This window comes from Rhinolophus hipposideros, assembly GCF_964194185.1.
Source record: "Rhinolophus hipposideros genome assembly, chromosome: 24".
Classification (NCBI taxonomy): Eukaryota; Metazoa; Chordata; class Mammalia; order Chiroptera; family Rhinolophidae; genus Rhinolophus; species Rhinolophus hipposideros.
Window position 1 is genome coordinate 25,645,798 of NC_138070.1, and position 27,369 is coordinate 25,673,166.

General features: G+C 54.0%; 1 protein-coding gene across 2 annotated transcripts in view; it reads right to left on the minus strand.

The window, feature by feature from the left end:
• Nucleotides 1–27,369, minus strand: part of KIRREL3 (kirre like nephrin family adhesion molecule 3) — a 562,991-nt gene that overhangs the window by 17,338 nt on the left and 518,284 nt on the right. For both annotated transcript variants that reach the window (XM_081037044.1, XM_081037043.1), the window contains exons 5-10: nt 24,230–24,387; nt 14,849–14,999; nt 8,198–8,303; nt 2,904–3,052; nt 1,723–1,850; nt 649–775 (exon numbers count right to left, since the gene is read on the minus strand). In XM_081037044.1, the coding sequence (XP_080893170.1) occupies nt 649–775; nt 1,723–1,850; nt 2,904–3,052; nt 8,198–8,303; nt 14,849–14,999; nt 24,230–24,387 (819 nt within the window). The remainder of the gene's footprint in view (nt 1–648; nt 776–1,722; nt 1,851–2,903; nt 3,053–8,197; nt 8,304–14,848; nt 15,000–24,229; nt 24,388–27,369) is intronic.

Sequence of the window (27,369 nt, forward strand, 5' to 3'; positions counted from 1 at the left end):
AGCTTCTCCACAACCTTCTATTGGCCAGGCCTGGTCTCAGCCCTACCCCCTAAATGCTCCCTATAATAGTCATGTATTAGCTCACACTGTGTTCTTATAGAGATATGAAAACACTCTCCTGCTGTAATGATTTTTATTATATGTAGTAAGGCACCTTCCCTTCTCTTAATGGGACCCTCTGATGGCTTGGTCTTGTGGGGATGGTGACAGGTCTTTGTGGTTGAGCTGCTTTAAAGCAGTGGGAAGAGGCCAATCAGGAGTCCAGAGGTGCTTCCTTAAATTCCCACCAGGGCTGAGGGCACATTTCAGGGGTGGATATGGCTCTGGTTGCCCAGTGACCCTTGGGCCCTTTTTTCTTGGCTAGGACAAGATTCATAAGCTACCACTCTTAGGGCTGAGACCCCTTAGAAGATAACAAAGAAGCAGGGAGGTGACGAGAAAACTACCCAGGTCCTTCCTCATGTAAGGGCTGAGCTCCAACATAAACTGGAGAAGGTGGACATCATTTCTATGGACCCATAATTGGAGGTGGTAGCAACGCCCAGGACAGATGACAGCCCTCTGGGGCACTGCCTGGGACCAAGATGCCTTGGGTCCCTCTCCATGCCCTCCCTCCCACCCCCGTCCTTGCAGGAGTGGGGATCTTACCATTGACGGTCAGGGTCACCTCTCGCTCCCCGGCTCCCACCCGGGGCACCACCGCTCGGCACACATACTTCCCAGCATCCTCCTGGCGGACGGCTTTGAGCGTCAGGGTCTTTTCATTGCTCAGGACCTAGGAGAATCAGGGAGGATGAGACATGAAGAGCGGGTGCGGGCTCTGTCTGTCTCTCAGAAGCAAAGAGTCTGAGAAGCAGGCCTGCTGGAAGGTGACAGGTCCGTCTCCAGCATGTCAGGAAACAGCGGTTGAGAGGCAGGGGGTGAGTGTGGAAGAGGATGGGGCTCCCTGGCTGAGCCCTGAGGTGTTCTCATAGGGACGGGCTGCCCACCCACCTGGGCCAGGCTGACCGTGGGTGAAATGACCCTACAGCTGAACTTTGGGGATTCCCCAGACCTACCTTTCCCAAGCCCTCTTCAGTATCCCATTGGGATGTGGTTTGGGATGAAGAAAACAGACTTTGGCATTGGCTAGGTCTGAGTCGGAATCCTGGCTCAACGGTGACTCCCTGTGTGGCTGTGGGCAGTTACTTATCTCCTCTGATGCTGCCTCTTTGTCCCTACACCGGGGCAGCGAGGTCACAGGTAGTGCAGTGTGTGGCACAGAGCCAGCTGGCCACTGGGAGGCTGGTTTCCTTCTGCCTCTCCTCCCACCTCCCGCCCAAGGCTCTCGCTGGTCCTCCTGAGACAAACCTCTTATGCACACTAAAGAACATGCACATTTTTAAAGAGGAAGAGGAAGAGAGCAAAGCTTAACCCAAAAGCTAAAGGGTCACTTAACCCTGGGGAAAGTAGAAACGCCTTCCTAACCCCAGGGTCTTAGTGACCACCTGCTTTTCTCAGCAAGTTCATGACCCAAACACGGTAATGACTGCACGTGTTTAGGGCTGAGGCGGTGCACGTGGGTACCTGGGGTTCCCTCTCTTCTTTCTGGAGTCCTTCCTTTAGCTCACTGGAGGCTGACAGCCCCAGTGTGAGCCAGAGGGGCCGTGGAAGGCACTTCCTTCCCAGCCGCAGTCCCCCCACCTCGGCCAGAGGCATCTGGTGTCTGAGCAGCCGACTCACCACGCCCGAGCCCCGCTTCATCCAGACAATGGTCAGGGATGGGTTTCCGGTCCAGGCGCAGCTGAAGACGGCATCGGAGCCCAGATCCACGAGCAGGGACTGGGGCTCCGTTGTCATCCTGGGTCCGACTGCGATGGGAGGAAGCAGGAGACAGCTCTGGGGACCCTCCTTGCGGCCGCCCCCTTCCGCATCCTGGCTGTGTACCTGCGCTGCCTCAGTCCACTCCAGCCCATTCCCTCACATTTCAGGCCTTTGCCTTTCTGGGCCTGGGTGAGGCCGTAAGGAAGAGACTCCTCTCCCCTCTCCCATGAGTCTGTTTTCAAGTCGGCTGGCCGCTCCCTGAGCCTCCCCGACCCCTCTCAGTGGCTCTGAGGTAAGAAGTGGAGGAGGCTCGGTAGCTCCCTGGTGTCGGCTCTGCTCTCAGGTTGGCCTCTATTCCCAGCCTCGTTTTCAGCCCCACCTGTTTCCCATGCCCCTGCTAAAGTTAGTGAGGTTAACGGAGGCTCCTCTCTGCCTTCCTTCCATTTTCTCCACCAGGAACCCGAGCCTCCTGCAGACCAAGCCTGGTCCCCAGAGTGAGTGTGACGGTGGACCTCAGGCATCGTGAGGGAGGCTGTGCAGAGAGCTGCTCTCAGAGAGCAGAGGAGTGTGAAATCCGGGCTCAGGAGCCTGGATTGGTCCCTCGAGGTAGAAAGGGCACACAGTACCCCCCATTGAGGCTGTTGGGGACAAGGAGCGAGCCAGGTGTAAAGAAAGTTTGTGTAAGTGCTTTTAAAACTGGGAAAGGAAGTAGAGGAGCTAATGTGTATCGTAAGCTGTGAGGTCTCTGCCAGGTCACCAGGGAGGAGAGGGTTGACTGTGAGCCCTGAATGGGAGGCAGTGGGCTGGGTGGACAGGCAGTGGATTGGCTCAGAGCCTGGTCTTAGTTCTCATTCTGCCACTTCCTCGCTGTGTGACCTCCAGCCTCTGTCCTCTCATCTGGGTAATGGGAACAATTCCTGCCTCCCTGTGTGGTTTTGAGGGTCACCACATGAGGCGGCTCTTTGCTAAGTGCACAGCTTCAGAGCTTCTGAAGCATTGTTACGTTGTGTGCAGTGACTCCAGCACCAGTTCTCACCACCCTGAACAGAAACTCCCGGGTGCCCGCTCCCCAGGGGAAGCCCTCAGACAGCGGCACTCACAGTAGACGTCCACCGTGCGACTGATGTTGGTGCTGCCCAGGGCATTGGTCACCTCGCAAGAGACAGGCTCTGAGAAGTACGTGTAGTCCACAGTGGTCCGATACACTTCTCCAGATGCTTCCTTGATAATCTGGCCCCGCTTGGCCCACCTGCAACACAGGCCCCATGGGCTGGTGTGACCTCAGATGGTAAGGGAGTCCCTTGCTCTCGGCGAACTTCGGCGAACTTCTCTTTGGAAGCTGGAAGCATCCAGCCCATAGGAAATCAAGGCCTGGCCTGGACAGCATGGGGCAGGTCCCTCGGGGGAAATCTCCACAGAGGGATTGCTTCCAGGGATGGGGAGAAGTAGGTAATAGAGGCGGTGGGCTTTGGTCTGAGGGTCACCAGGTGGTCAGTGGCACTGGACAAGTGGGTTATTCTGGAGGGAGATGTGTTGACTCTTCAGTCTGGCCAGCCCACCTGGCTGGCTTGCCGATGGATAACCCAACAGTGTGGCTGGCCTGCTGTGAGCTCTGTCAGGGACCCTGTCCTGGGCCAGGTTGGAGAAGAAGGAGGCTGAGTTCATGACCTCAGAGGCCTTGCACATATACATGCCTGCACACACGTGCATGAACACGCGTGCACACACATACAGGAAAATGAGGCTCCAGGAAGCTTGACTTCCAGACAAGGCAAGAATCTGATGGAGACATGTTAGTCCCGACTGCCCCTCCCACGCGGCCAGGTCTCTCAGATCTGCTGTCCCGACTCCTGCTCCCAGGACAGGTGCCCTCATGGCGCCCCTGCTCTCCCTGACAGCCCTTTCACCCCTCACCCCCAGGGATGGCACTTGCTCTTTTTTCTGCCCGGTTTCTGCCCTTCCACTGTGGCTCAGCTCCATCCATCCTGGTTTGGTCAGGGAGGCAGGAAGAAGGCTGTGCTGACTTCTTTCATCAGCCAATCATCTGATTAGTACCCATCGAGGGGAGAGACCGAAAAGCCTCGGGCCTGTCCTGGTCCTGGCCCTAGGGTGGTGATCACTGCACGGGACCAGTGACAAGCAGCCTGCTACCCGTGGGACAGTGCTAGCAGCCCCCAGGGTGCAAGTGTGCGGGGGGTGGGGGGGCTTTCCTTACAGGTCCCCATGGAGAGAGTTCATAGCTTCCCCTGGTTTAATCCCATTGTGGACAACACTCACTTTTTGAAATTACAAAACTTCCAGCCAGTTTCCTCCTACAGTTCAAGCTTATTTTGGGGTGTATGTCTTTACCAGCACTGGAGAGGTGGCTTGGCCCCCACAATGATTATGCTCTGACCACGGCTCCCTGTAACCACAGCTTTCCCCGCTGGCCTTGCCTTCACCCCCCATTTCCTCTTATTCCCGGAGCCTTTCCTGGCACCCCAGAGGCCTGTCTTTTGTTCTTTTCTCTCTCAGTTTCCAGCCCAGTCCACCCCTCCAGCCCTGAGAGACGGCTCTCTCTCGGCATCACTTGGAGCTCCCAGGCTGGCACCATGTGGTTATTATTGTGAATTAATATCACGTAATTATTAAGAACACGATTAATAATAACAATTATTGTTTAACAACAGAGCAAACCATGCTCCCTGAGAGCTTAAGGAGCTTCCCAACAAACCATTATGAGTTATTCATGAATCACTTCAATTTCTAACTTTAATTTAATGACCAGACTTAATAGGCACAGTCCCTGCCTGAGGCAGATGAATGCAGCCCCAGATGCACCGTTGGGGATCAGTGTTCAACATCTACTCCTTCCATTTGGCTGAAATGAGGGGGTCAGGGGGTGTGATGCCAGGCAGCTGGCTGCACTGGGAGGGAGGGCCAGCCCCTGCTGCTCTGCTCAGGCCCCTGCTCCTGGTAGCTGACAGAGCGGAGGCTGGGGCTGGGGGCGGGGGTGGGCCCGTGAGCTGGTTTTCATGGGCAGTCCTCTTCCGTCATTGGAGGGGTTCCTGGAGAACATGCCCGTCCGGGATCCCACACAGTGTAAGTTGTGGGTGCCTGAAGCTGTATCCCCTGGGGCTCGCACAGGCCTGGAGCCCAATGGGACAGCCAGGGGCCTACTAAGCTCTCTTGTCCCCAGCAGAGCTGTGCTGTCCGAGCCTGGCCGTCTGTGTAGCCGCTGCCCTTAGCTCCCCAGGCCTGTCTCTATCTTAGAGGCAGAGGGGGAAGAGCGGGAGGAGTTCTGAGACTATCTTCTCCCAAGACCACGGCAGGAGCTGGCTCTGGGGGCTGAGCCTTTTGGGGATACCCCAAGAATCTCCTGCTCACCTCTCACTCGCAATCTCCTTCTTTCTCATGTTTATCCCCGATCCCACACCCAAACGCCCCCTCTTGTCGGGGGGGTCCCTTCCAGAACCTCAAACCTCTCATTCAAGCAGCTGGCCACAGGATCAAGGTGAATCAGAGGGCAAGACGCCCTTCCTCTCAACTCCTTAGCTCTACTCTTGGTTCTTTGGCTTCGCTTCCTCTTGCTTCTCTCTCTTCCTGTCCCCTCACCCTCCCACCATCCGCCTACCCGCTGCCTCACCTAGCGCCTCGGAACAGAAGTTAGGGTAAGCCTTTCCTAACGATGTCTAACGTGGCCTGAGCAAATGTAAGAGGATGAATTATTTACATCACAGAATCAGGGGGCCTGGCATGTCACAACCCACAGGCTGTCCTCAAGTAGCCCTGAATTTCACAGTGTGTAAAGGTTCCCAACCTGTACCTGCGGGAGCCTCAGAGGTGAAGCAGGTGGCGAGATGCACTTTGTGCTGCCCTGGGGCCTGTCCTCGCCCAGGCTCCTGGTCCCCAGGGGCAGCCAAAGTGACAGCTGAGCCTGGCTGGATGTGCTCTCATGCCCACCCATGTCCTCTTTCTGGGTGCTGGGCCAGAGGAGGGCATATGTCTAATTTCCAAGATCACAGCCTCTTATGTAAAACAGGGAGGAAGCAATCGAGAGGAATGGATGTAAAGACACAAAGACCTCTGTAATCTTGTCAAAGTCAGTTGGGAAAAATCAATGTGCTTATGTGATGAGATTTGCTTAAGGCTTTCCTCTTGAATCCCAACAGCGCACCTAGAACGACCCGCTGGGCGACACTTTACTGAAGCAAAGGGGCTGAGAGCGAATGGGTGGGCACGGGCACCCCCGCCTACTCTTTCCACCCCGCATTTTCCTGTGGCCAGAAAGGATCCCTGAAAACCCAGGAGTCCTGGAGGGAGCCCGATCCTGCCTGAAGCATTCTCAGGGCCTTGGGCTGATCAGAAGGCCACAGGGAAGGTGACAAGTAAGCACGAGTGCCCACCTGTGGGGAGCCTACCTCACAGCTCCTCCTCTGGGCAGGGTTGGATGGAGACAAGGGACCCACAGGAGACCCAGAGCCTCTGCTTGTTTGCTAGCTTGTTCATTTGTTAACTTTGTAGTTAAAAAAAACAACAACTTTGAAATTATAGAAAAGTTGCAAGAATATGCAAATACCTGCCCTCTTCCCTTCACTAGATTCACCTGTTGCTACTATCTTGCTACATCTGCTTCATGACTCCATATGTACACTTACCCCTTACGACCGTCACCATCATTAGTGCTCTGCTCTTTGGAGGGAGGTGACCCTGGGACTCAGGCCCATCAGCCTGGTTTCTTGGGTCTTTGCTTGGCCTGTGCTGGTTGGAGGGCAGGTGTGGAGTGGGGGACGTGGCTAGGTCCTGCAGCACACCCTGCCCTCCATCTCGCCTCCCGTAACTAGGTCCTCAGATGACCTGGGGCCTGGCAGTGCAGAGAAATGGGAAGTAGAAGCTGTCTTCTCTGGTCTCTGGGGTCCCATAGGCATTCCTGGGATGCTGTGTGGGTCACAGTGGGCTCTGTCTGTCCTGTTGGTCTGGGGGTGTGAAGAGCTGCCAGCAAAACTGGCCTTAGGGGCATTTTCTGGTGCCTGGTGTTTAGGGGTCATGAGCAGAGAGCAGAGAGAAGCCGGTCTTGTCAAGAGGAGCTGGACCTGGCAGGTGCAGAGTGGGAGCCTAGAGAAAATGTCTCTCTGGGTGCTTCTTTCTGCATCTTCAGTCACTTCCAGATAGACACTGGGTGTCTATCTGGAACCAAACCAGACCTGCGCCTGGATCTCCTGGGCTGCATGATTCCAGGGAGACTTAAGCCCAGTGAACAGCTAAATTGGACAGGACGGTTAGGTTTTCATTCTATTTTAAAATACCCTCAAGGATAAAGACTCTGCCTCTCCTGGTTTCCGGTCTCTGTGTTGTTTCATTATCTGCACTGCAGGGGGCATCGCCTTATGTCCAGCCTGAACCTCTGGCTGCCTCTTTGGCCCATTGCCTCTCGTTCTGCCTCTGGGCCTGCACTGCTTCTGTCTTCCCTGTCCTCCACCCCCACTGGCCGGCTTCTTTCCTATTCTGGGACCATTAGCATCCCTGCACTGGCTGGTGCTGCCGCTTAATAACCCATCTCCATGGCAGAGGGGACGCTCTGGGCTCCTCCTTTGGGTCTGGGCTGGTGGGAAGGCACGGGTGGACTTAGGGCCATGGCGAGATCCCCTCGGAGGTGAGGCCCGAGTCTGCCCGTGAGTGCTTCTAGGGTCACTCATCTCTGGAAATCTCGGGCGGTGACGGTGCACAGGCAGGAAGGTGCCCGGAGGAGCAGCTCCGAGCGTTTATCCAGTTAGTCAGCCCGCGGGATGGAGTACCAGTACCTGCCACACACTGTGCTCCATGCTGAGAGCCATAAGTGACTCACATTGTAGTTCTCGTCTTCAAGGAGCTCAGTCAACGGGGAAAGACGAGCATGTAAGGAAATAGTGACGCTTTTATCAGTGTCGTGAGCGAGGGATACATGGGGCCTTGGGTGTGGACGGTCCCGGGTGCCCACTGGACGGGGCCCGCTGTCCCAGAGATCCCATCCTACCCGGGTGACCAGTTTGGTGACATAAGACTAGCACCTAGATGTTGATCTTACTGGTTCTCCTGGTGGTTCTACATTTTTCCTGAGACTGTCTCCCTCTTTGCAGAAATAAGGGATCAACAAACTACTCAGACAGAAGAGGTAATGTCTCCAGTGGAACAGTGTTTGTGTGCGTCAAGGAGAGGAATTCCACCTGGCTAGGGTGGAAGGGAGAAGGTGGGAGGAAAGGAGCCCTCACCTGGCTGGGGCGGATGCATGTGGCAGGGAATGGAGAGGGACACTGAGTACCCGCAGGGAACTAAGCACTGTGCGAGGTGCCCAGGGCCACAAGTGACAGCTCATGTCATGGGCAGGGGTGTGGAGGGCCCAGCGGCCCGGCTGTGCCTGCTCCGCGTCGCCTCTTACCTGTACTGGGTGACAGCTGGGTTGGCCTTTGCTGAGCAGTGGAACGTGACGACGTTGTCTTCCAGTACTGGTTGTGGTTCCACCGACAGGTTGACAAGCGGGGGATCTGCAGAGAGGAGAGATTCCCTTGAAGACTTGGAGCTGTGTCCATGGTTTTGGGAAAGAATGAGGCAGGGAGACCGAGGAAGAGCCCCTGGGTACATGGAGGGTAAAGGCTAGAGGCTCCACAATCCATTATCCTGGGGACTCTCAGAGCGGCCACCACTTCAGTGGTCCCCAGAAAGTTGGGGGCCTCAGCGGGGGCTCCTCTACTCCCTGGAGTTGCCTTCTTCAGGCAGTCCTGGTGATGGGGTCAGGGCATGGCTCCCTCTGTGGATTCAAGGCCTGGTGTTTAAATGAACAGCCAGCCAGGAAGTACGGCTGCCTGGCCCCCATGATCACGCTGCCCGTCTTCCAGCTTTCAGAGAGAACAAAACACATCAGGAAGGAGAAGGGGATGTGGGGTTACAAGGGCATGAGGGGGAGTACGGACACTGAGCCCCATTTAAATACAAACCGTCTGTCTTTGAAATGTCTGTTTCATAGCTCTTTGTGTAAAGGTTCTGGTGTATCCATTAACTTGCAAGTGGCATTTACACCCTTTCATCAGCCCAATCATCTCTGCTGCATCCTGACTGGTGTCACCCAGCCCTCAGCAACTCAGGCTGGGCTCGTCTTTCTCCTTCAACATGATGAGAACTCTGAAGCGAAAAATGGTGGGCGGTGGAGGAGATAGGGAATGGAGAGAGGGAGACAGGAGACAGAGACAGAGAGACCCACAGAGAGATTTGTACAGAAAGGACGGGAGGCAGGCAGAGAGACACCTATGTAGGAGAGAGACATGGGGGGACGGGGGAGGAGAGACATTGAGATGTGCGGAGGAGGGATAAGAAAGAGAAGCCCTGAGAAGCAGAGAGGTGGAGAGAGACACGGAGAGAGACTGACATACACAGAGACGCATAATCTGACAAAGATTTCACAGTAAAAGCAAAAAGAGCAAGGAGACCAAGCATACAGAAACCGAAAATGACAGGGTATTAGGGAGGAGGACCAAACAGAATAATAAGGAATAGAGAAAAGAAAGAGACAGCGAGAAAGAGACACTGAGAGATACAGAGATGGAAGTAGAGATGGCGACGTCCACAGCAGAGAGACAGAGGTGGAGAATCAGCCCGGAGAATGGTACTGTACTGGGTGACAGCGGAGCTCAGGGGAGCTGGCTTGGGACCTTCTCCGGAAGCCAGTGTCACCTGTGCTCCTGGGCATACACCTGGCTCTCAGCCCTTGCACCTCCGCTGTCCACACTCCAAGTAGGGGCGATGACAGACACTGGTCATCCCTTCCTGTCATGCGTGGAGGTCTGGCTAGTGTTCAACTCTAGGTGAGTCAGAGGGCAGTGTGGTTCCTGTGGCCTGGCCAGGGCCCTGGGCAGCGTCTTCTGGCCAGACTTCATCAATAAGCAGAGCAAATTGCTGGAAGGTCATGAGGACTTTCTAGGGGTTCAGCCCCTTTTTAGAAAAAGAAGTAAAGGCGCCAGTAAAGGTTTCTCAGAGACCATTGAGAAAAAGTGCTGACGCCTCTGGGCACATGTGAAGGGCCCCAGGAGGGGAGCAGGACTCCCCTGTCTGGCTTGGCTTCTGCTAGAAATAACAGGTGGGGTCTTGAGCTCCTCTGAGAGTCACACGTGCAGCCCCCCTCAGCAGAGTTGGGGCCCTTTGAACACTTGGCCCCCCTTTGTCCTGCTGGTGCTCGAGCTGGGCCAAGCCTCCCTGCCTAGAGGTGGGCCTGGGGGCGGAGGCCTGGGAAATGGCTCACAGGAGCTGTGCTGGCTTCTGCAGACAGCTGGTTGAGACATGGATTCCTGCGCAGCAGGGGTGTCCGATGGTGCTGGGGGCCTATGCTCCCACATTATCCCCCACTTCCTAATGGGACCACCATCCTGGGAGCATCTGCTCCTGGAGCAGCCGGCTTGCCTGCCTTTTCCTGGAGCATTGCCACAGAAGTGACAGGTATTTCAGCGATCTCAATCTTAGTTTTTAAAGCATAGTTCAAGTGGTCACAAAGATACGTGTGGCAAGAATGAGCCACGAGAACTCTCCTCACACCTCGCAGGACAGCTACGACCCCCAGAACCCTGTAGCCATTCCCAGCCACGGACCACCAGCTTCCAGGGCCAGACTAATCAGGAGAGCCACCTAGCTTCCTTCCATGCAGGGCTGGCAAGTTGAGCTGGGCATCAATGGGACCCTGCGGCTCTGATGGCACCACTCCCAGAGACGTGGAGACTCAGAGAGGAGCTTGCGTCTCACTGAGGGTTGGGGAAGCATGTTCCGTGGCATAGGCCTTTGGTAATTGCCAGCTGCATCTGAAGGAGTGGCTGGCTCAGGGTCCTCACATTATGAAATCAATACTGAGTGGTGGAGGGGAGTGCCTCCATCCAACTCTTTTTTTTTTAAAAAAAAGATTATTATTATTTTTTAAATTTTATTGGGGAATATTGGGGAACAGTGTGTTTCTCCAGAGCCTATCAGCTTCAAGTCGTTTTCCTTCAATCTAGTTGTGGAGGGCACGCCTTAGCTCCAAATCCAGTTGCTGTTTTCAATCTTTAGTTGCAGGGAGCACAGCCCGCCATCCCATGCGGGAATTGAACCGGCAACCTTGTTGTTAAGAGATCGCGCTCTAACCAACACCATCTGGCCATCCCTCTGGAAGCTCAGCAGCAGCTCATTGTCTTCAATCTAGTTGTGGAGGGCGCAGCTCACTGGCCCATGTGGGAATCGAATGGGCAACCCTGTTGTTCAGAGCTCGCGCTCTAACCAACTGAGCCATCTGGCCGCCCCCATCCAACTCTTGTTTGAGTAGGTGATGGTGCCAGTTAGGTGGAACCTAGAAACCCACCAGCAGAACTTGGAGGGCAGTTCCAGGAGGCCCATTGCCACTTGGGTGTCCTTCGTCAAATGATGGTCTTGGGGAGCAGAGAGATGGAGTGTGCACCTGTTGGGGATCCTTCTCGCTGCCTGACTCCCTCCTCCATCACATACCTGCCATATTCAGTTTATCCTGTGGAAATAGGTCTCCTGCAGCTTCCCTACCTCTTGGCAATATCCTCTGGACCTGGCCTTTCCTGCGGAGCCTCAGCAGAATGGGACCCGAGGAAGCATTCACACTCTCCACTTTCACCTGCATTTCCACCCCTGGTCCACAGGTGCCCATATCCCTCTCTCCATCCCTCTCCTCTGGATGTACAGGATATGAATTTCCAGGAGGCCACCAGGCTCCAGAGGCATAAATAGTTTATGTCATCTCCAACTATTAAACATGATTTTAATCTCACTTGTGACGTCGGCTGTATAACTCGCAGAGGGCAGCTTTGATGTCGCTGGTGGAACTGAGACCACATTGAACAAATGTCACAGCTGAAAGTCTGTTAGTGTTTCCATCAGCAACCTGAGTGTGTGTACGTGCGTGCGCACATGTGTGTGCGTGCGTGCGTGCGTGCGTGTGTGTGTGTGTGTGTGTGTGTGTGTGTTCTGGGAAGTGTTACATGGAGGAGGGGTTGGGAAGAGAGAAAGTGCATGACTCAGTGATTTTACAGCACATCCATTTGCAACTTGGCAGCTGGATGCAGGGTCCAGATGTAGCGAGACTTTGGGGGTGTTAAGCTTTCGCTCCCATTACTCAATCTGGGGGCTTTGTCTTCCGTTGGGTAACATATAAAGACCAAGGGAAACAAACAACAAATGTGTTTTTGCTGAATGTGGATGCTTCTTGGTTGACTGAGAAAATGAGAAAGTTTGCCAAGGCAGCTCTCATCCAGCCCATGGTGTCCACGGTAAACGTCTGGACGCTTATTGAATGAACAAATGAATAAATGGAGGAGGAAGGAAGGGGCGGGGGTGGGTGGAAAGCGCCTGTGCCTTTGCTTGGCATGCACATGCACATGCAAACACCTTTGGGAGGAGACAAATGGATGGAGACCTGTTCCCTGTTGGAGCTGTTGGGACACTGGGGGAGGGGCAGCCACGCCCCCACGACGGTGCATGGTAACAACAGGTAACAGGTGCAGAGTGACCACCATGTGTCAGGCACTCTGCTAGGGACGATTTAATTTCACCCTCACAACACCCCTGTGAGGTAAGCATCATTACTTCCATGTACAGAGGACAAAACTGAGGCACACGAAGAGGTTTAATAACCAGGTCAACCGTAGCAGAGGCAGAATTCAAACCAGGAAGAATGCTGTGGCCTTAAATAGGACCCTGTACTGCCTTGGATGGGGCGGGTATAGGAAACCAGGCACCTGGGTTCTCCGCTTCCCTCTGACCTCATTCCCGAGGCCTCCCTCCTTATGTGGCTGAGACGTCCTTGGAAAGAAAGCCAGAAAGGCCCAGAGACCTGGCAAAGCTGGCATCCTCCTCCGACGCAGACTGACATCTGTGCGCCCTGGTAAATTGATCATCTCATTAGAGTGCATTTAGAGCAACGTCTTTCAATAGTTGGTCGCCGTTGTCTGATGATGACTTTCTTGTTGCCAGGAGAGGTTCTCCTGGTGTGACGGGTAATGACCTGGAGCAGAAGCACTGCTTCTTCCGGGTCTCTCCCTGCCAGGGCCCAGGCCACTACTGTGGGTGCCAGCCAGGTGTTTTCCTGTGTGCAGGATTTGTAGCTGGCACAGGCCTCCTGACCAGGTTGGGGATTGGTGGGGGGAGGGAGGAGCTGCTCAGTGGCCAGAGCTGGCAGCTTGGCAGCAGGAAGTTTGTCTGTCTTGTGACTCCCACCCTCATTCCTCCCGGATTTGGCTTGTGTCTGGTGAGAGCTCTGATTCGTGATAAATCCTAGGGCAAGAAGGGGCCTTGGATATCATTCAGTCCAATTAGACAAGGAACTAGAGTTCCCAGGATGAAGCAAAAAGCTTAGGCCTGCACAGCTCATGGGTGATGGAGGCTTTTCAGTAGACCTGATGCCCACAGCACCTTGCATGCTCTCTGTAGCTGGGCATAGTGCTCTGTGCCATAGCTGCTGCGTGGGAGAAGCAGATGGGAGTAGAAAGCCAGGGTCTACACTAGGGCCGGGGCAGGGAGGCATCCTCTCAGGGTGACCCTGAACTTACATGCCCTCAGAGTGAGCGCCTTCCTGCCATCACCCCGGTCCTAGGCCTGGCAAGAGGCCCACTGTTCGTGGCTCTCACTGAGTGAGGGATGGAAGAAGAACCCTCTGTTTATCATGGGTGGGGGAAACAGGGGCTCACAGCTGATGAAAGCAGTGAAGATAAAGCTTCTCCAAGAATTCAGCCGCAGGGTCTGGTATTTACAGCGAGCCCAGCTGAGGTTACAGCCATTTCTTCTGCCCTCTGGAATGTGAATGGCGTCTGCCAGGACTCTAGACACTGAGTGGGAATGTCTGCTCTTAGGCTTCCAAGATGGGCTCGAGAAACCCTAGGACACAGATCTCTGGAGAGCCATGTGGAGACATACTCCAGAAGCCTTAGATGAGGCAGGGCTGTTGGGAAGTGTTTTTAAATGAATTTGATTTAAAATGAATAAAATGGTCAGGAGGAAATGAAGGCCAGCCTGCAGCTCTAGCTTTGTCATTCAGAGCCTACGACTAAAGCAGCCACCAGCACATGGTGGCAACACATTCCCTGGCAAAGAGGGGGAGTTGAAGAGAAGAAAAGTCGATTTTTGGGTGCTACCAGTTCAAACATAAACTGGTTCAGTATTGAGAGTAAGGCCACTGAAGCGCCTTGCTGAGCCCTTCTTTGTTCTCTGGGACTGACAGGCACTTTAGGGGAACTTTAGGAGACATGTAGGGGTCTCCTTCAGGTGACTCCTCCAACGTGATGCTGGAGGAGCTGGAAAGCATCTGTTGTTAATAGTAATTGTAGTAGCTGACGCTTGCCAAGGACGCACCGTGTGGAAGTGTAGAAGGTGGTTACCAGCGTGGGCTCTGCCAAGCTGGCTGCCCCCGTTTGAAACCTATGTGGTCTTGGGCAAGCTAACCAGCCTTTGGGGGCCTTGGTTTGCCCAGAGAGGGCCACGTCATACCTACTGCAAACGGTCATCATACCGACTAAATGAAATGACATGTGCAGAGTACAGGCTGACTGCTTTCTCGTCTCTCCTTGGCTGACCCTTGAGAAGGCCCCCTAGATCCTCTAGAGGGTAGGGTGCCAAGTCTGGAGCTCCAAGGGCCCTTCAGCTCCCAGCATCTCTGCTCTGGCTCCCCCTGCAAAGCATGGTGCAGGCCCACCTGGCAAGGCCAGCAGGGCCCGGGCTGACCAGGGTATTTATTGATGTGGAAGTTCTACCCCATACACATGTGGAAATGTGGCTTAAATCTGCCGTTTGCCAAGGACCCTCATCTGAGATGTTTTTACTTCATGTGACAATAAGGACAAGCTCGTCCTTTGGGTGTCCACATATATAAATTCAGCCCATCCAGGGAGCTGTGTGACCCATTTTCTTCCTTCAGTGTCATGGAGGGAGGGAGCCTGAAGGAGGTGGGGTGGGGTGCTGGTGAGCTGGCTGTCCACGCTCTCTCCCTTCCCCGACCCACGCTGCAGGCAAGGCTGCAGGTGGTTCTCTCCCTGGCCTAGGCCAGGTCAATACTTACGCTGAATGTCAATGGTGACAGAGGTCTCCTTGCCTCCAGGGATGGCTTTGTTGGTGGCTCGGCACACGATACTCTGCCCATTCTCCACGTCTCCGGGGGAGATGAAAAGGGTACTGACGATGCTCTCACGCTTGCCATCACGGAGCAGGGTCTGGGGGGTAGGGAGAAGAGGCCCCACATCACTAGGCTGGGATGGCAGCCTGGAGGGGGAGCCCTGTGCATGGAGGTGGGGCAGCTCAGGATCCCAGGGCGTCTGTCTCTGTGCAGAGCTGGGGTTACCCTCGGCTTCCCAGCCTGGCTGCGTGCTGGGCTGCAGAAGGAAAAAGGAACGAGAAAGCTTCCTATCATGCAGACCGCAGATCATAAAGGAAACCAGGCTGGACCCATTGGAAACCAGGCTGCTGCAGGTTCTATGTATTAGGTTGGTGCAAATGTAACTAAAGTTTAAAAGGTTAAAAATAATGGCAAAAACCACAATTACTTTTGGACCAACCTAATAGAAATCTGTCTGTCTTTGGTATCTGGGGATCTTCTGGGTCTGTAGGAAGTGCTGAAATATGTGTGACGGGCAGTGGTGTGGCCCCTGAGGCAGTGACGTCGTCTGTAGAAGAGGGTACAGTTTGGGGCATGGGGATAAGGGCAGCGCTGAGGTGGGGATGTGGGCAAACTCAATGCACACTGACTGTTTTATTACTTTATATAAACCCTCTTAACTTTTCAAATTGTTTGACTTCCTGACCTCATTGGAGCCCTGACCAAGTTATAGACAGAACAGATGCCATCATCTTCCATGTGACAAGAGACAAAACAAGTGAGACCAAGAGAGGCCATGGAGCTTGAGCAAACTTACACTTCAAGTTGGAATAAGTGAAATAAGCAAGAGGGCTCCTGTAGTGGGTTGAATAGTGTCCCCCCAAAATTCATGTCTACCTCGAACCTCACAATGTGACCTCGTTTGGAAATAGGGCCTTCACAGACTAGCTAAGTAATTAGTAATTAGTTGAAGATCCTGAGACAAGGTCATCCTGGATTTAGAGTGGACCCTATATCCAATAAACGGTGTCCTTAGAAGAATAGGACACACAGGGAAACACAGGAAAAGGCCATATGAAGAAGGAGGCAGAGATCGGGGTGATGCTGGAAAACGTGGCGCCACCAGGAGCTGGACGAGGCAAAGGAGGGCTCTCCTGACACCTTCGGAGGGAGCGTGGCCCTGCCGGTACCTCAAATATAGAATTCGGCCTCCATGACTGTAAGACAATGCATTTCAGTTGTTTGAAGCACCAGTTGTAGTAATTTATTAGGACAGCCCTAGGAAACTAATACAAATCCTAAGTTTGGTCTCCTGTCTTCCATTCCTTTGTTTCCAAGGGATCGCGTGTCATTCTGCAGCCAGTTCCGCCATCACTGCTGCACCCCCTTCCCACCTCTGCACCCCTTTTCAGCTCCCTCCCCATCAGTTTGGTGCCCTTTGAGCTGAGCCCACTGGTGACCCACTGAGGTGGGTGTATGCTGGGGAGGTGTGTTGGGCAGGAGGGCCACTCCCAGGGTGGAACGGTTCAGTCCTGGAGACTTTTGATCCTGGGAAGGAATTTAACTCCCTAGAGAGAAGAAGTGCCAGATGAAGTCTTATTTTGCTGTGGTTAGAGCCGGGAATTGATAAACAGACTTTACTTCCTCAAAACCTCCCTTAAAATAACAATAGCGGCATTGTCTCTAATCTCACCAGACCCTGGAAGGAAGGGAGCATATCTCGATTTAGCAGAAGAGATGACTGAGTTCAAAGTGAGTCAGGAACTTGCTGGGCACGGCTGGGAGAATTTGTACTTGAGAATGGTCACCCCTGAGCCACGAGCCTCCCACCGCAGCTTCTTGAGAGCTGGAAGGTAGTTAGTGTGATCTCCACTTAAAGGTGGGGACAGTAGAGCCACTCTGTAGCCTCCAAGGTCCCTGGGCTAGTCAGCAGCACCAGGTAGGCTGCGGGAACTGCTCTCTGCGTCCCCAGGTCAGTGTGGTCCTTCTCAGCTGGGGCAAAGCTTGTGGCCTCCGCACTAGAACATTACCCAAGCCTCTGTGCAGATCAGCGCCTACTGCCTAGACAAAGCCAGTCACTGGGGATCAGCCTCAGGGCCAGGGTGCTGAACTGGAGGTCCACACAGGGACCCGCCTGGGGGGTGGGGTGGGGGGTGGTTTAACTCCAGGCCAAGTCCCCACGGAGGGCACTGAGCTGTTCCCCAGCGGCATCCGGCCTCCTCGCTCCCGGCTCTGCTGCAGACCTCCTGCATCTATAAATACCGTAGCCAAGCAATAATAGAACCATTTCCTGGATGACAATAAGACCTGGGTGAGGTATGAAGACCTGGGTGAGGTAATGGGGATGGGGGGCGGAGGGGTGGGAAGTCCTTGCTATTACCCCTCCCTTTCCTTTTTCGTTGTATTAACCACGGGTATTTAGTTAAGATGGACTGTGCCTGCTGCCCCTGCACGGATCTGCTCTTGGCCGTGGAGGGGCCTCCTGGGTGTTGGTGGGAGGGGAGCAGGAGGCCCAAGATCCTAATTAGGCTCCCGGACTGCCTCCCTCCTCCCTGAACCCAGGATGCTCCTCTGCCTCAGAATGATGATTAATGACTTCTTTACTGTGTCCGGGAATGTGCTTTTCTGGGAAACAAAAATTCTGGTTCAAGTTGTTTGTTCCACCTAATTAGAAAAAAGGGAGATATGTTCATTAAACAAGGGGAGAGGGAGGGGAGGGCAGACGCCTGTCTCAGTGGCTCCCATAGGAGGCTCCCCTGACTCCCCGCTCCTGGGTTCCCTTGTCCCTGGGCGGGGTCTGCAGGCCTGGCCATGGGATGTCCTCAGAAGAAGGCTGAACGTGGCCAGTGAGGTTGGCAGAGCCTGAAAGGTGAAAAAGCTGGGCCTTGGCTGGCGGCTGTGGAGCTTGTCTGCTCCAGCTAGCGCTTGGCCTCCATCTTCTTTCACCCTAGTTTTCCTCCTTTCCTCGTTCCTTCCTAATCTTCTCACTTCTCCTTTCTTCTTTCTCTTTTCATTTCATTCATTCCTCTTACAAATCTCTCCTTTTCTCACATGCAAATGAAGCCTTGGGACTCTGTGGCCTTGACATTTCAGGTTAGGTCAAATAATCTGTCTTTTGCTGATTCTTGCCAGTGCCCCACTTCGCTTTTCCTCCCAGCTCCTTACCCCATCGTTTCATCACTGACCTTGGCTCGGAGGACACAGCCTGGGCCCCACTCTGGCTGTCCGACCTCCCTCTCCCTCCTCCCTGAACCCAGGCTTCGGAAGCCTTCACTATTATGCAGATCAGCTTATCCATTGGATTATTAATGGTGAGTCTCTTGTCTGGGGCCATCACTCCAAGGCCTGGGGAAATCTTCCCTCCAGCTTGGTGGCCCAGTGTGCTGCCAGATCCCAGCCCGGGCTGCCCCACGTGACCCTGATAGCAGCCCCTGCAGGTCCACTCAGACCCAGCCCACCTGTGTGTGCAGATAAAGACCAGGGCAGGGTGTATATAGCAGCAGCCCTCCTGGATGGGCTTCCACCCCCCTGCTTGTGTGTGTGTGTCCGTGGGCCTCTTCCTACATCCCACCTGCTTCCAAGGAGCTTTCCTGACTGTCCCAGTGGCTGTGTGAGGCCTGAGGCTCATCTCTAAACCCTGTCTGCCCTGGTGCTGCTTCCTGTCTGCCCCACCACCCCACTCCTGAGGGTAGGCACTTGGCATTCGATTGGCCGTGGTCCTGGAGGCTGGGCTTGCCGGAAACAGAATGTAACCTGTGTGCAGGTGTTCAGTGCAGGCAGCAGTGGCTGCTGGGCTGTTTCCAAAGCTCCCAGGGTCTCAGCCAGGCCGTGGAAAGCCAGGCTGAACCCAAGAGATGAGAGGCCTGGTGGTGCCTGTGTGGGGACCCCGTAAAGGAGGAAGGAGGTTTGGAGGGAATGCAGTGGGTGGGGCCCCAACTCCGGTGCTAAATAGGAGATACTCATTGATATGCAAACAGCCTGGAAAGGCTTGGAGTGAGACCCGATTGCCTGGCAACAAGGCCTCCTCTCCCTTCGCCCCTCCTCACTTACCTCCCCTAACCACTGTCTTTTTCTTTTTTTCTTTCTTTTTTTTTTTTTTTTTAATTATCTCTCTGCTTCCCCTTTTTATAGCTGCCTGGGGAATCTACTGGGGCCTGTTGTCATGTCACTTGGATAGGGACATAAGGGAAGGTGGAGACCTGCACAGTGCCATTGGCGCAGACCCTGCATCCTCAGGGATCCCCACTCTTGTGCCCTGGGACCAGGAGTGATGCCTAAGAGGCCAGGATGACTGGCAGCAGCCACTGCACTGGGCAGAGACTCCAGGCCTCTAAGATGGAAAATGGGATGGGGGTGTTAGGATGACGGGTGGGGAGACAGTGCGCAGCGGAGAGGGCCTCGTGGGTTGGAACTGAGCCCCAGGGACGATTCCAGAACCCCTCTTAGCATGGGCCCAATGAGGTCCACTGTCCTGGCGGTTGCTGGGAGGGTGGCCCCTTGGGCAGGCAGCAGTTGGAAGAAGCAGAAAGGTAGGGCTGGAGGGTACAGGGCTTCAAGCTCTAAGAATTAAATTCGCGAACTTGTTGCACCAATGTTGCTAACCTTTTTTGATATCAGAGGGATTATTCATTATGAATTCGTACCAACTGGACAAGCAGTTAACCATGTTTACTATTTGGAAGCGCTGAAAGGGCTGTGAGAAAAAGACGACCTGAACTTTTCGCCAACAATTCCTGGCCCTTGCATCACGACAATGCACCAGCTCACAGGCACTGTCTGTGAGGGAGTTTTTAGCCAGTAAACAAATAACTGTATTGAAACACCCTCCCTACTCACCTGATCTGGCCCCCAATGACTTCTTTCTTTACCCAAAGATAAAGGAAGTATTGAAAGGAAGACATTTTGATGACATTCAGGACATCAAGGGTAATACAACAGCTCTGATGGCCATTCCAGAAAAAGAGTTCCAAAAATTGCTTTGAAGGGTGGACTAGGCACTGGTGTCAGTGCACAGCTTCCCGAGGGGAGGACTTAAGTGACCGTAGTGATATTCAGCAATGAGGTATGGAGCACTTTTTCTAGGATGAGCTCGCCAACTTAATTGTCTGGCCTTCATATACATGACTGTGTGTCCTAAGACCCAGAACCCCTTCTATCTGTCCCCACATCAGGATCAAGTCCTCATCCCCTGGCAGCTGCTGGGAAGTAGCAGATGGAGCAGGACACTGGCTCTCTGGGAAGATAGCTCTTCGGGCTCAGCCCATACTGTCTTCCCTCCTCTGCCTCAGCCTATCCTGCTTCCCCTGCTTTCTGTATTTGCTGGTTCTCCAGACGAATGCCATGTGGCCTCCGTTCTGGCACCAGGCCCAGAGAAGATGGCCCATGTAGGAAGACAACTTGGAGGGAGGCCTTGCCGATGGTGCCCATGCTTCTGCAGCCAGACACCTGCTGGGATCCTTGGGCGCTCACCCAAGCACCCAGGCCACGAGGGCTCTGGCGGCAGTGTGTCTAAGGTGAGGCGCCACCACCGGTGCTGGGTGATTGTCTCCCCAGGGCAAGGGACCCGGCAATCCTGTGATGCCATCCTCAATCCTATCAGCTCCTCCATCCCCTGCTGGCCACACAGTGAAATAGCAGAAAGAATATTCCACAAAACCTGGGCCGCTGTCTGTGTGACTTCTGGGGAAGGAGAACTCGGGTGGGTAAGGCAGGGCTCTGGGATGAAGGACCCAATAATACAAGCTAACATATGTGAAGCCCTGACTCTATGCCAGGCTCTTTACAGAGTGCTTTCAGGGCATAATTCCTTTTAAGTCTCACAGCAGTCTGAACAGGTGTCTATGGTTATCATCACCCCATTTTGCAGCTGGGAAAACTGAGGCAGAGAGCATAAATTACCGTAATATGTGATGGATCTCAGGTTGAACCCAGGTATTAGGACCATAGGCCGTGTTCTGTAAGACACTGACTTTCTCATCTAGGGAAAGTGGGTGGCAAGGGGGCCCATGAGGATCAAGGGGGGGGGGAACAGGCAGTGATCCTAACACCCATGTGGGTCATGAGCTCACTCTGCCAGGCACTCGTCTCATTCAAGCCTCACAATCATCCTTTGAAGCAGGTGTTGTTGTTACTCCAATCATATAAATGGGGACACACAGGCACAACAAGGTTAGGTAACTTGCCCACAGAGCCAGAAGGTGGCAAAGTCTGGATTCAGAATGAGGCTGTCCCGCTCTCGGTCTCACAGGCTTAACCACCCACCACGTGACAATACTGAGGGCTTCAGATCTGGGGCTGTCAGGGCTGCCCTTCAGGGTCTTTTCCGGGGACCTGGGCCCCCGACTATGTGTATGTTCGTGTGTCTTCTCACTCTCTGTCTCTGTCTCAGCTGCATGCCAGCCCTCCTTATGCATGGCCTGTCTGGGCTGCTCTGCCTTCTGGACATCAGAAGTGCCTGTGTGAATGGTCCCTGCAGTCCAGGGGCAGGAGGGGGCAGCAGAAGGGTGGGCTCTGACAGCCCTGCGAGACCATCCACCCTTCTCCGTGTGCTCTAAGTCAGGCACAGAGCTTGGCAGAGCTGGTAGGCAACTGTTATGGACTGAATTGTGTTCCCCCAGCATTCATATAGTGAAGCCCCGACCCCCCAGTGTGAGTATATATAGAGATAAGCCCTTGGGAGAGGTAGGTAAGGTTAAACGAGGTAGTAGAGCGGGCCCTTATCCAATAGGATCGGTGCCCTGATAGGGGAAAGGCCATGTGAGGACACCGTAAGAAGGTACCATCTACAAGCCAGAAAGAGGGGTCTCACTACAAACCAACCCTGCTGGCACCTTGAGCTTGGACTTCCAGCCTCGAACTGTGAGAAATGTCTCTTGTTTAATCCACCAGTCTGTATGGTATCTTGTTTTGGCAGCCCTAGCCTACTAATACAGAGTATCCAATCCAACCCCTTTGTTTTACATATGAGGAAACTGAGGTCCAGGGAATGACTTTCCTGGGGTTACACAGAGCAGGGACTGGAACCCAGGCCCCTTGCTGCCTGCTGCTGTCATTCCTGTCAGAGGCTAGCAGAAGCATGAACAGGGTTGGGTGGGCAGAGGGTGGAGTGTGACCTCCCTGCTGTGGCTTGCAGTAGCATAGTGCCAGGCCAGGGGGCAAGATGGCCCTTGGACAGGGCCAGCAAGGTGACTCTGACCTTTCTCTGCACCAGATGGGACAATGTCCTCCGTGGGACATAAGCCTTGGCAGGGGCCAGGCTGGCCCAGTTTCAGGGAGGGATTGGACAGCTGCCCAGACTGGAATGAACACACCTTTCCTTCCTTTTCATCATTGTGTGGAGGGTACACTCCCTGTGTCATATTTTTGTATTTCATAACGCAACAGGGAGGCTCCCGCCCAGAACTTGAGTGAGGGCCTGATCTCTCAATAGGCAGCTTCCCCTTGCATGGACTTGTGCTGGAGGGAAGGCATTTGTTCTGGGTTCTGGCACCAGGCTCTGGGTTGGGGCTGGGGGCCGGGGACCAGGGGTTAGGGGCCAGGCCTCGATCATCAGCCCTGAGGCTGGCTGGCTCCTTGGCAGATGGTCATCTTTGGACAGGAAGGATACAGCCTCAGAGAAGAAAAAGGCTGCCTCACACCCTCCACTGATGGTGAAAGCCTCGCTTATCTTCCGGGGCTCCAGAAGAGGAGCCAGGGGTGGGTTGGGAGAGGCAAGCAGATCAGGCACCTCCACTCTCTCAGGCCAAGGAGCCCACAGGAAAGGAGAAGGGGGTTTTGGAGGCCTGAACCTCTATCTTCAGAGCCCAGGGGTGCTGGCTTGCGCCAGGCCCTGGTACAACCTCTGAGCAGCTGCCCGTCTCCGTCTGAGGCCAGAGAGGCGCGTGGGAAGGAGACTGCGGTTTCTGCCCATTTGTCAGCTGAGCAAGGCAATTACTCCCTCATTAGGCCTCGGTTTCCTATCTGTAGATCAGTGAGTTAGACTGGCTATCTTCCCAGGTCCCGCTCATCTGTATAGGCTCTGTGGTACAGAGATCCTGTCTGCAACTCTTCACAGGTCCCTCGAGTGGAGTTTGGTGGGCGCTGTTTTAAAATGTACCTGGGATTTTGTTTTTTTTCAGGTGGGGTGAGGCCAACAGATCAGGAGACGACTGCCATTGAACAGGTAGTACAGTACCCAAGAGGAAGGGGCACGGCATGCCACACAAGGCCACATGGGGCAGCCTCAGGGCCAGTCAGGAGGCAGAGGGAACAGGGGAGAAAGCATGGACACGAGCCTCTATTATGGTTTCCATGGGGATGAATGAACGAGGCAGGTAAGCAGTTGAACAGGTTTAGGATTGGATAGTTTGAATAATTTCCGCAGGCTCTAGACTCTGTGGGTGGTGTCTAGTTGTCTAGTATCTGGCCCTGGGGTTATTCATGGCTGAGGGGCTGCAGGAGCCTGAGAAAGGTGGTGGTGAGGGCATGGGCCCAGGACTGTTTGGTTTGCGTATCAAAGCTGTGTTCTCAGCATGTCTCCAGGAATTAGCTAAACCTAGGAGGGGCAGTCCCTCCACACGCAAGGCCTCAAGATGTCAAAGCACCATAAAATATAGAAAAGAAACAACATGACTGACACAGCGGCCAATTGAGGGCACCTTGTGAGAATTAGGAAAAACTGCCCTTGTGAACAGGTAGAGCATGGCACAGGGCTTGGCGAGGGATGGTGGGCTAGGTTTCAGCCCTCTGTGGCCCCTGAGCCAGGTACCTGGGACAGGGAAGAACCTAAACAGCCTTAATTGACAGCCCTGGAAAGGTGGCCAGATTTAATAGAAATACAGGACACTTAGTTAAATTTAAATTTCAGATATACAATGAGTAATGTCTTAGTGTAAGTATGACCCATAAGTATGCACCATGCATTATTTGGGACATATGCGTACTTATACTGAAAAGTTAATTTGTTGTTTACCTGAAATTCAAACGTAACTGGGTATCCTGTATTTTACCTGCCACCCCTGGGCTCTGGCCATCTCTGTTCTCAGTCCCCTCCTCTGAGCATACTTTATTCTTAGGGGCTTCACCAAGCCCAGCAATTACCCCAGGAAAGAGAGAGAGAGGAAGAGAGACAACTACAACAGCCAGAGATCGGAAGAAAAGGTCGGATGACAGAGCCACTGCATGAGAGAAAAAAAGTGACACAGAGAGAACGATACAGACAGACAGAGAGACAATGAGGGAGACACAAAAAGCAACCGAAGAGCACACACACATAGAGCAAGGACTGCAGAGAGCTAGGGAGAGCCAGGCCCCCATGCAGCTCCCACCCCTCCTTGTGCCCCCACCTGTCTTTCTGTCCCCAGGCCTCACCTTGGAGTAGGTGGCCCCATTGATGACCTCTCCCTTCCTCAACCAGATGATGGAAGCCGCAGGCTTGGCGTTGTCTGCATGGCAGGTGAGATTGAGGGGGTCCCCTGCCCGCAGGCTGATCACGGGCCCCCCCAGGATGACGGGGTCATCTGGCGGCACTGTGGGGAGAGGAAGAAAGAGTTCAGGCTGAGGGCACCCTGTCCCTCTGGCCAGGCGGGCAGGCTGGGCTGGTGGATTTTATGGAGCGGATGACAAACAATAATTATCATACTTTAATAAAACGTATAATCCTCTTGTATTATAACCATAGTAGCAACAACAGCGATAATCCCGCACATGAGCATCGCGTGTTTATTTGCAGAAGGTGTTCTATCTTCCTCTCATCCTCTGGTCACAGGGAGCTTGTGAGGGGAAGGGCACGCCCTCAAACAATATCTGTAGTTTCTTTCTTCTCCTTCTTCTTCTTCTCCTCCTCCTCCTCCTCCTCCTCTGCCTCCTCCTCCTTCTTCCTCCCTCCTCCCTCTGCCTTCTCCCTCCTCTTTCCTCTTCTTTTTTTTTTTTTTTTTTTTTTTAACACAGCACTGTCACAGCTGTTGTCTGCTTTAATCCTCATGACAATCTTGTTAGGTAAACGTTATTATTATCACAATTACACACATCCAGAAACCAATGCTCAGCAGGGTTCAATGACTTGTTCAAGGTCACACTTCAAGTGAGTGGCAGAACCAGGGCTGGAAGCCAAGCCCCTTTCCTCTCAGGGCACAGGTGACAGGCAACCCTTCAAGGCTGAGACAGCATTTCAGAGGGCTGTGCAACCCCTGGCATCTCCTTAGCACTTAATTCTTCCAGAGTGGCTCCAGCTCCCTCACCCCAGAGTCAGAATGAATCTCTCCTGCCCGGTTCTTCCACTATGTTTTGGGGTGGCATGGTCTGAGACTTGTGGCTCTTGCTGAGAGACGGGGAGTGCCAGGAGGAGAGGGGCATCTCCCACAGACCCAGCACAGAGCCTGGGCCTGGTGGAAGCTCCATAAACATTTGTTAACTCCAATGGAGTCACCCCTTTGATTTCCACGACTACTAGGGGATGTGAGGTGGGCAGTTATGATAACAGATGACCATCATTTGGAGAAGAGGCCCAGAGAAGGTAAGCGACTGCCCAAAGTCACAGAGCCTCTTCTGACGTTAGTGCTTGTGGACACAGAGGCTCATGCCTCTGTTGCTCTCTACCTCTCCTGCCTGGACAAACCACAGAAGGGGCAGGGCTCCCTGGAAACCACCTGAGCAACCCCTGCTCTTCCTCCCCCACAGAGGGGCTGGGTCAGTCAGTTCTGGAGCCTTGGGGAGGGCTGACTGCATGGTTGCCAGCTCATGATGAAGGGGTAATTGGCTGAGGAGCTGGAGTCCTAGCACAAAGGGCCTGCTTTGGCCAGTTGCCACAGAAAGTCTTTTCACCCAGGATCTATGCAGCTTCTGTGCTTGTGAGTTTGGGAAGATGGCCACAGCAGCTCCAGACTGCTCCGGGCTGGTCCTCATCGAATAGGCCGTGCCTTCCAGTCCCCCAACCCCTCCCCGCCAGGACCTCTCCCACAACCTGCCTGACTTCCCTCCTCTTCCCAGGGCCTTCCAGCATCTGGGACTGCAATCGGGCTCCTCAGGGAACGCCAGGAGACTCTGGAGCACATTTTCAGCCAGCGGCTGGTTCAGAACTACAGCCCAGTGAGTGCCAACCCCCAAGTTCCTATTTCCTGAGGAAAAACAAACCCTCCGGGATTCCAAGATGACATCTGTAGCCCCAGGACTCCACCAGTGACCCTGGCCCAGGAAGTCAGCCTCATCCAACCCTGCCCAGCCTCCTGGGGTGGGCGTGGGGGGTTGGGCGCCGGCAGATGGTGGGTGTGGGCTGGACGCCCACCCCACCCTCTCTGTACCCCCTCATTAGTTCCTGAGGGTGTTGGTGTGGCCTGAGAAAAAGGAGGCTAATGAGGGCTTTCCATAAATGGGGGTGGGTGTGCCCGTTGCTGCTGAGGGAATTTTATCCCAGCAGGGAAGGCTGGGGCTGGGGCTCCTGCCCCCTTTCTTTTGCTGTGGCAGCTTTCTCCTCATGAGGTGTCCGGGATGGAGGTGCTCCAGCTGAGTTTGCTGAGGGCCAGGAAAACCGGAAAGAACCACTCGAAGCTTCAGGAATAGAATAAAGAAGCCCAGTGATGCGGTATCGTGGAAAGTGCCCTGTGTCAGAGAGTGAAGCCATGAAGGCAGCCCAGTCCTTTCTCCTGGTTTCACTTCCTCAGATACAAAATGTGAAAGTTCAACAGGTGATCTGGAAATTTCCCTCCGGCACTGACCTTCACTGGGTCTGGGACAACCCTGGCTGCATATTACAATCTTCTGGGGGAGGTTTTAAAAAATCAAGGCCACACACTGACCAACTAAGCCCAATCTCTGGAGATGGACCCCAGGCCTCAGGAGTTTTTAAAGTTCCCAGAGGATTCCAGTGGGCGACCAAGTTTGAGAACCAAGTGTCTCTGGGCCTTTCTTTGCTCAGGTGCCTGACTCCTGTGATCGTAGTGTGGAGACTGAGGAGGCTTTTGAGTAAAACGACAGTTAGGGGCAGAGTCCTTCCTTCCTGCTCTTCTAGTGCTGTTGGGAACACTGGATTAAGGGAGCGGAGATGCAGGGAGAGGGGCTTGAAACTGTGCTGCATGGGTACTCAGGCGCACACGCATACACTCACACACACACACACCCGTCCTCAGAATGAGTCCTGATTACATCTTCCCAAATAAGTGGTTATCATGCCGGTTATTCATGTAGCTAGGCATTATTGATTGGCCTTCGCCTGGTTGCACACCAGATGGGGTAGGGGTAGGAGGGGGTGCGGATGGGGCTGGGGTGTGTGGGGTGGGGTGGGTGAGGAGGGAGGATGTTTGTTGGGGGCCCGCAGGCTGAATAGAAATCAACAGTCGCTCTGGCAGCTGCAGCTCCGATGGAAGGGATGGGGGCAACTCGTTACCTCTCCATTGAGACGGGCCCAGAGCCGGTGTGCTGGGAGGGGAGAAAGTCTGTAGCAGCCCGAGCCTGGAGATGCATTATTCATGCACCCCTCGCAGGATTGGTTATTATCCTGAACCACTATAGAGTTT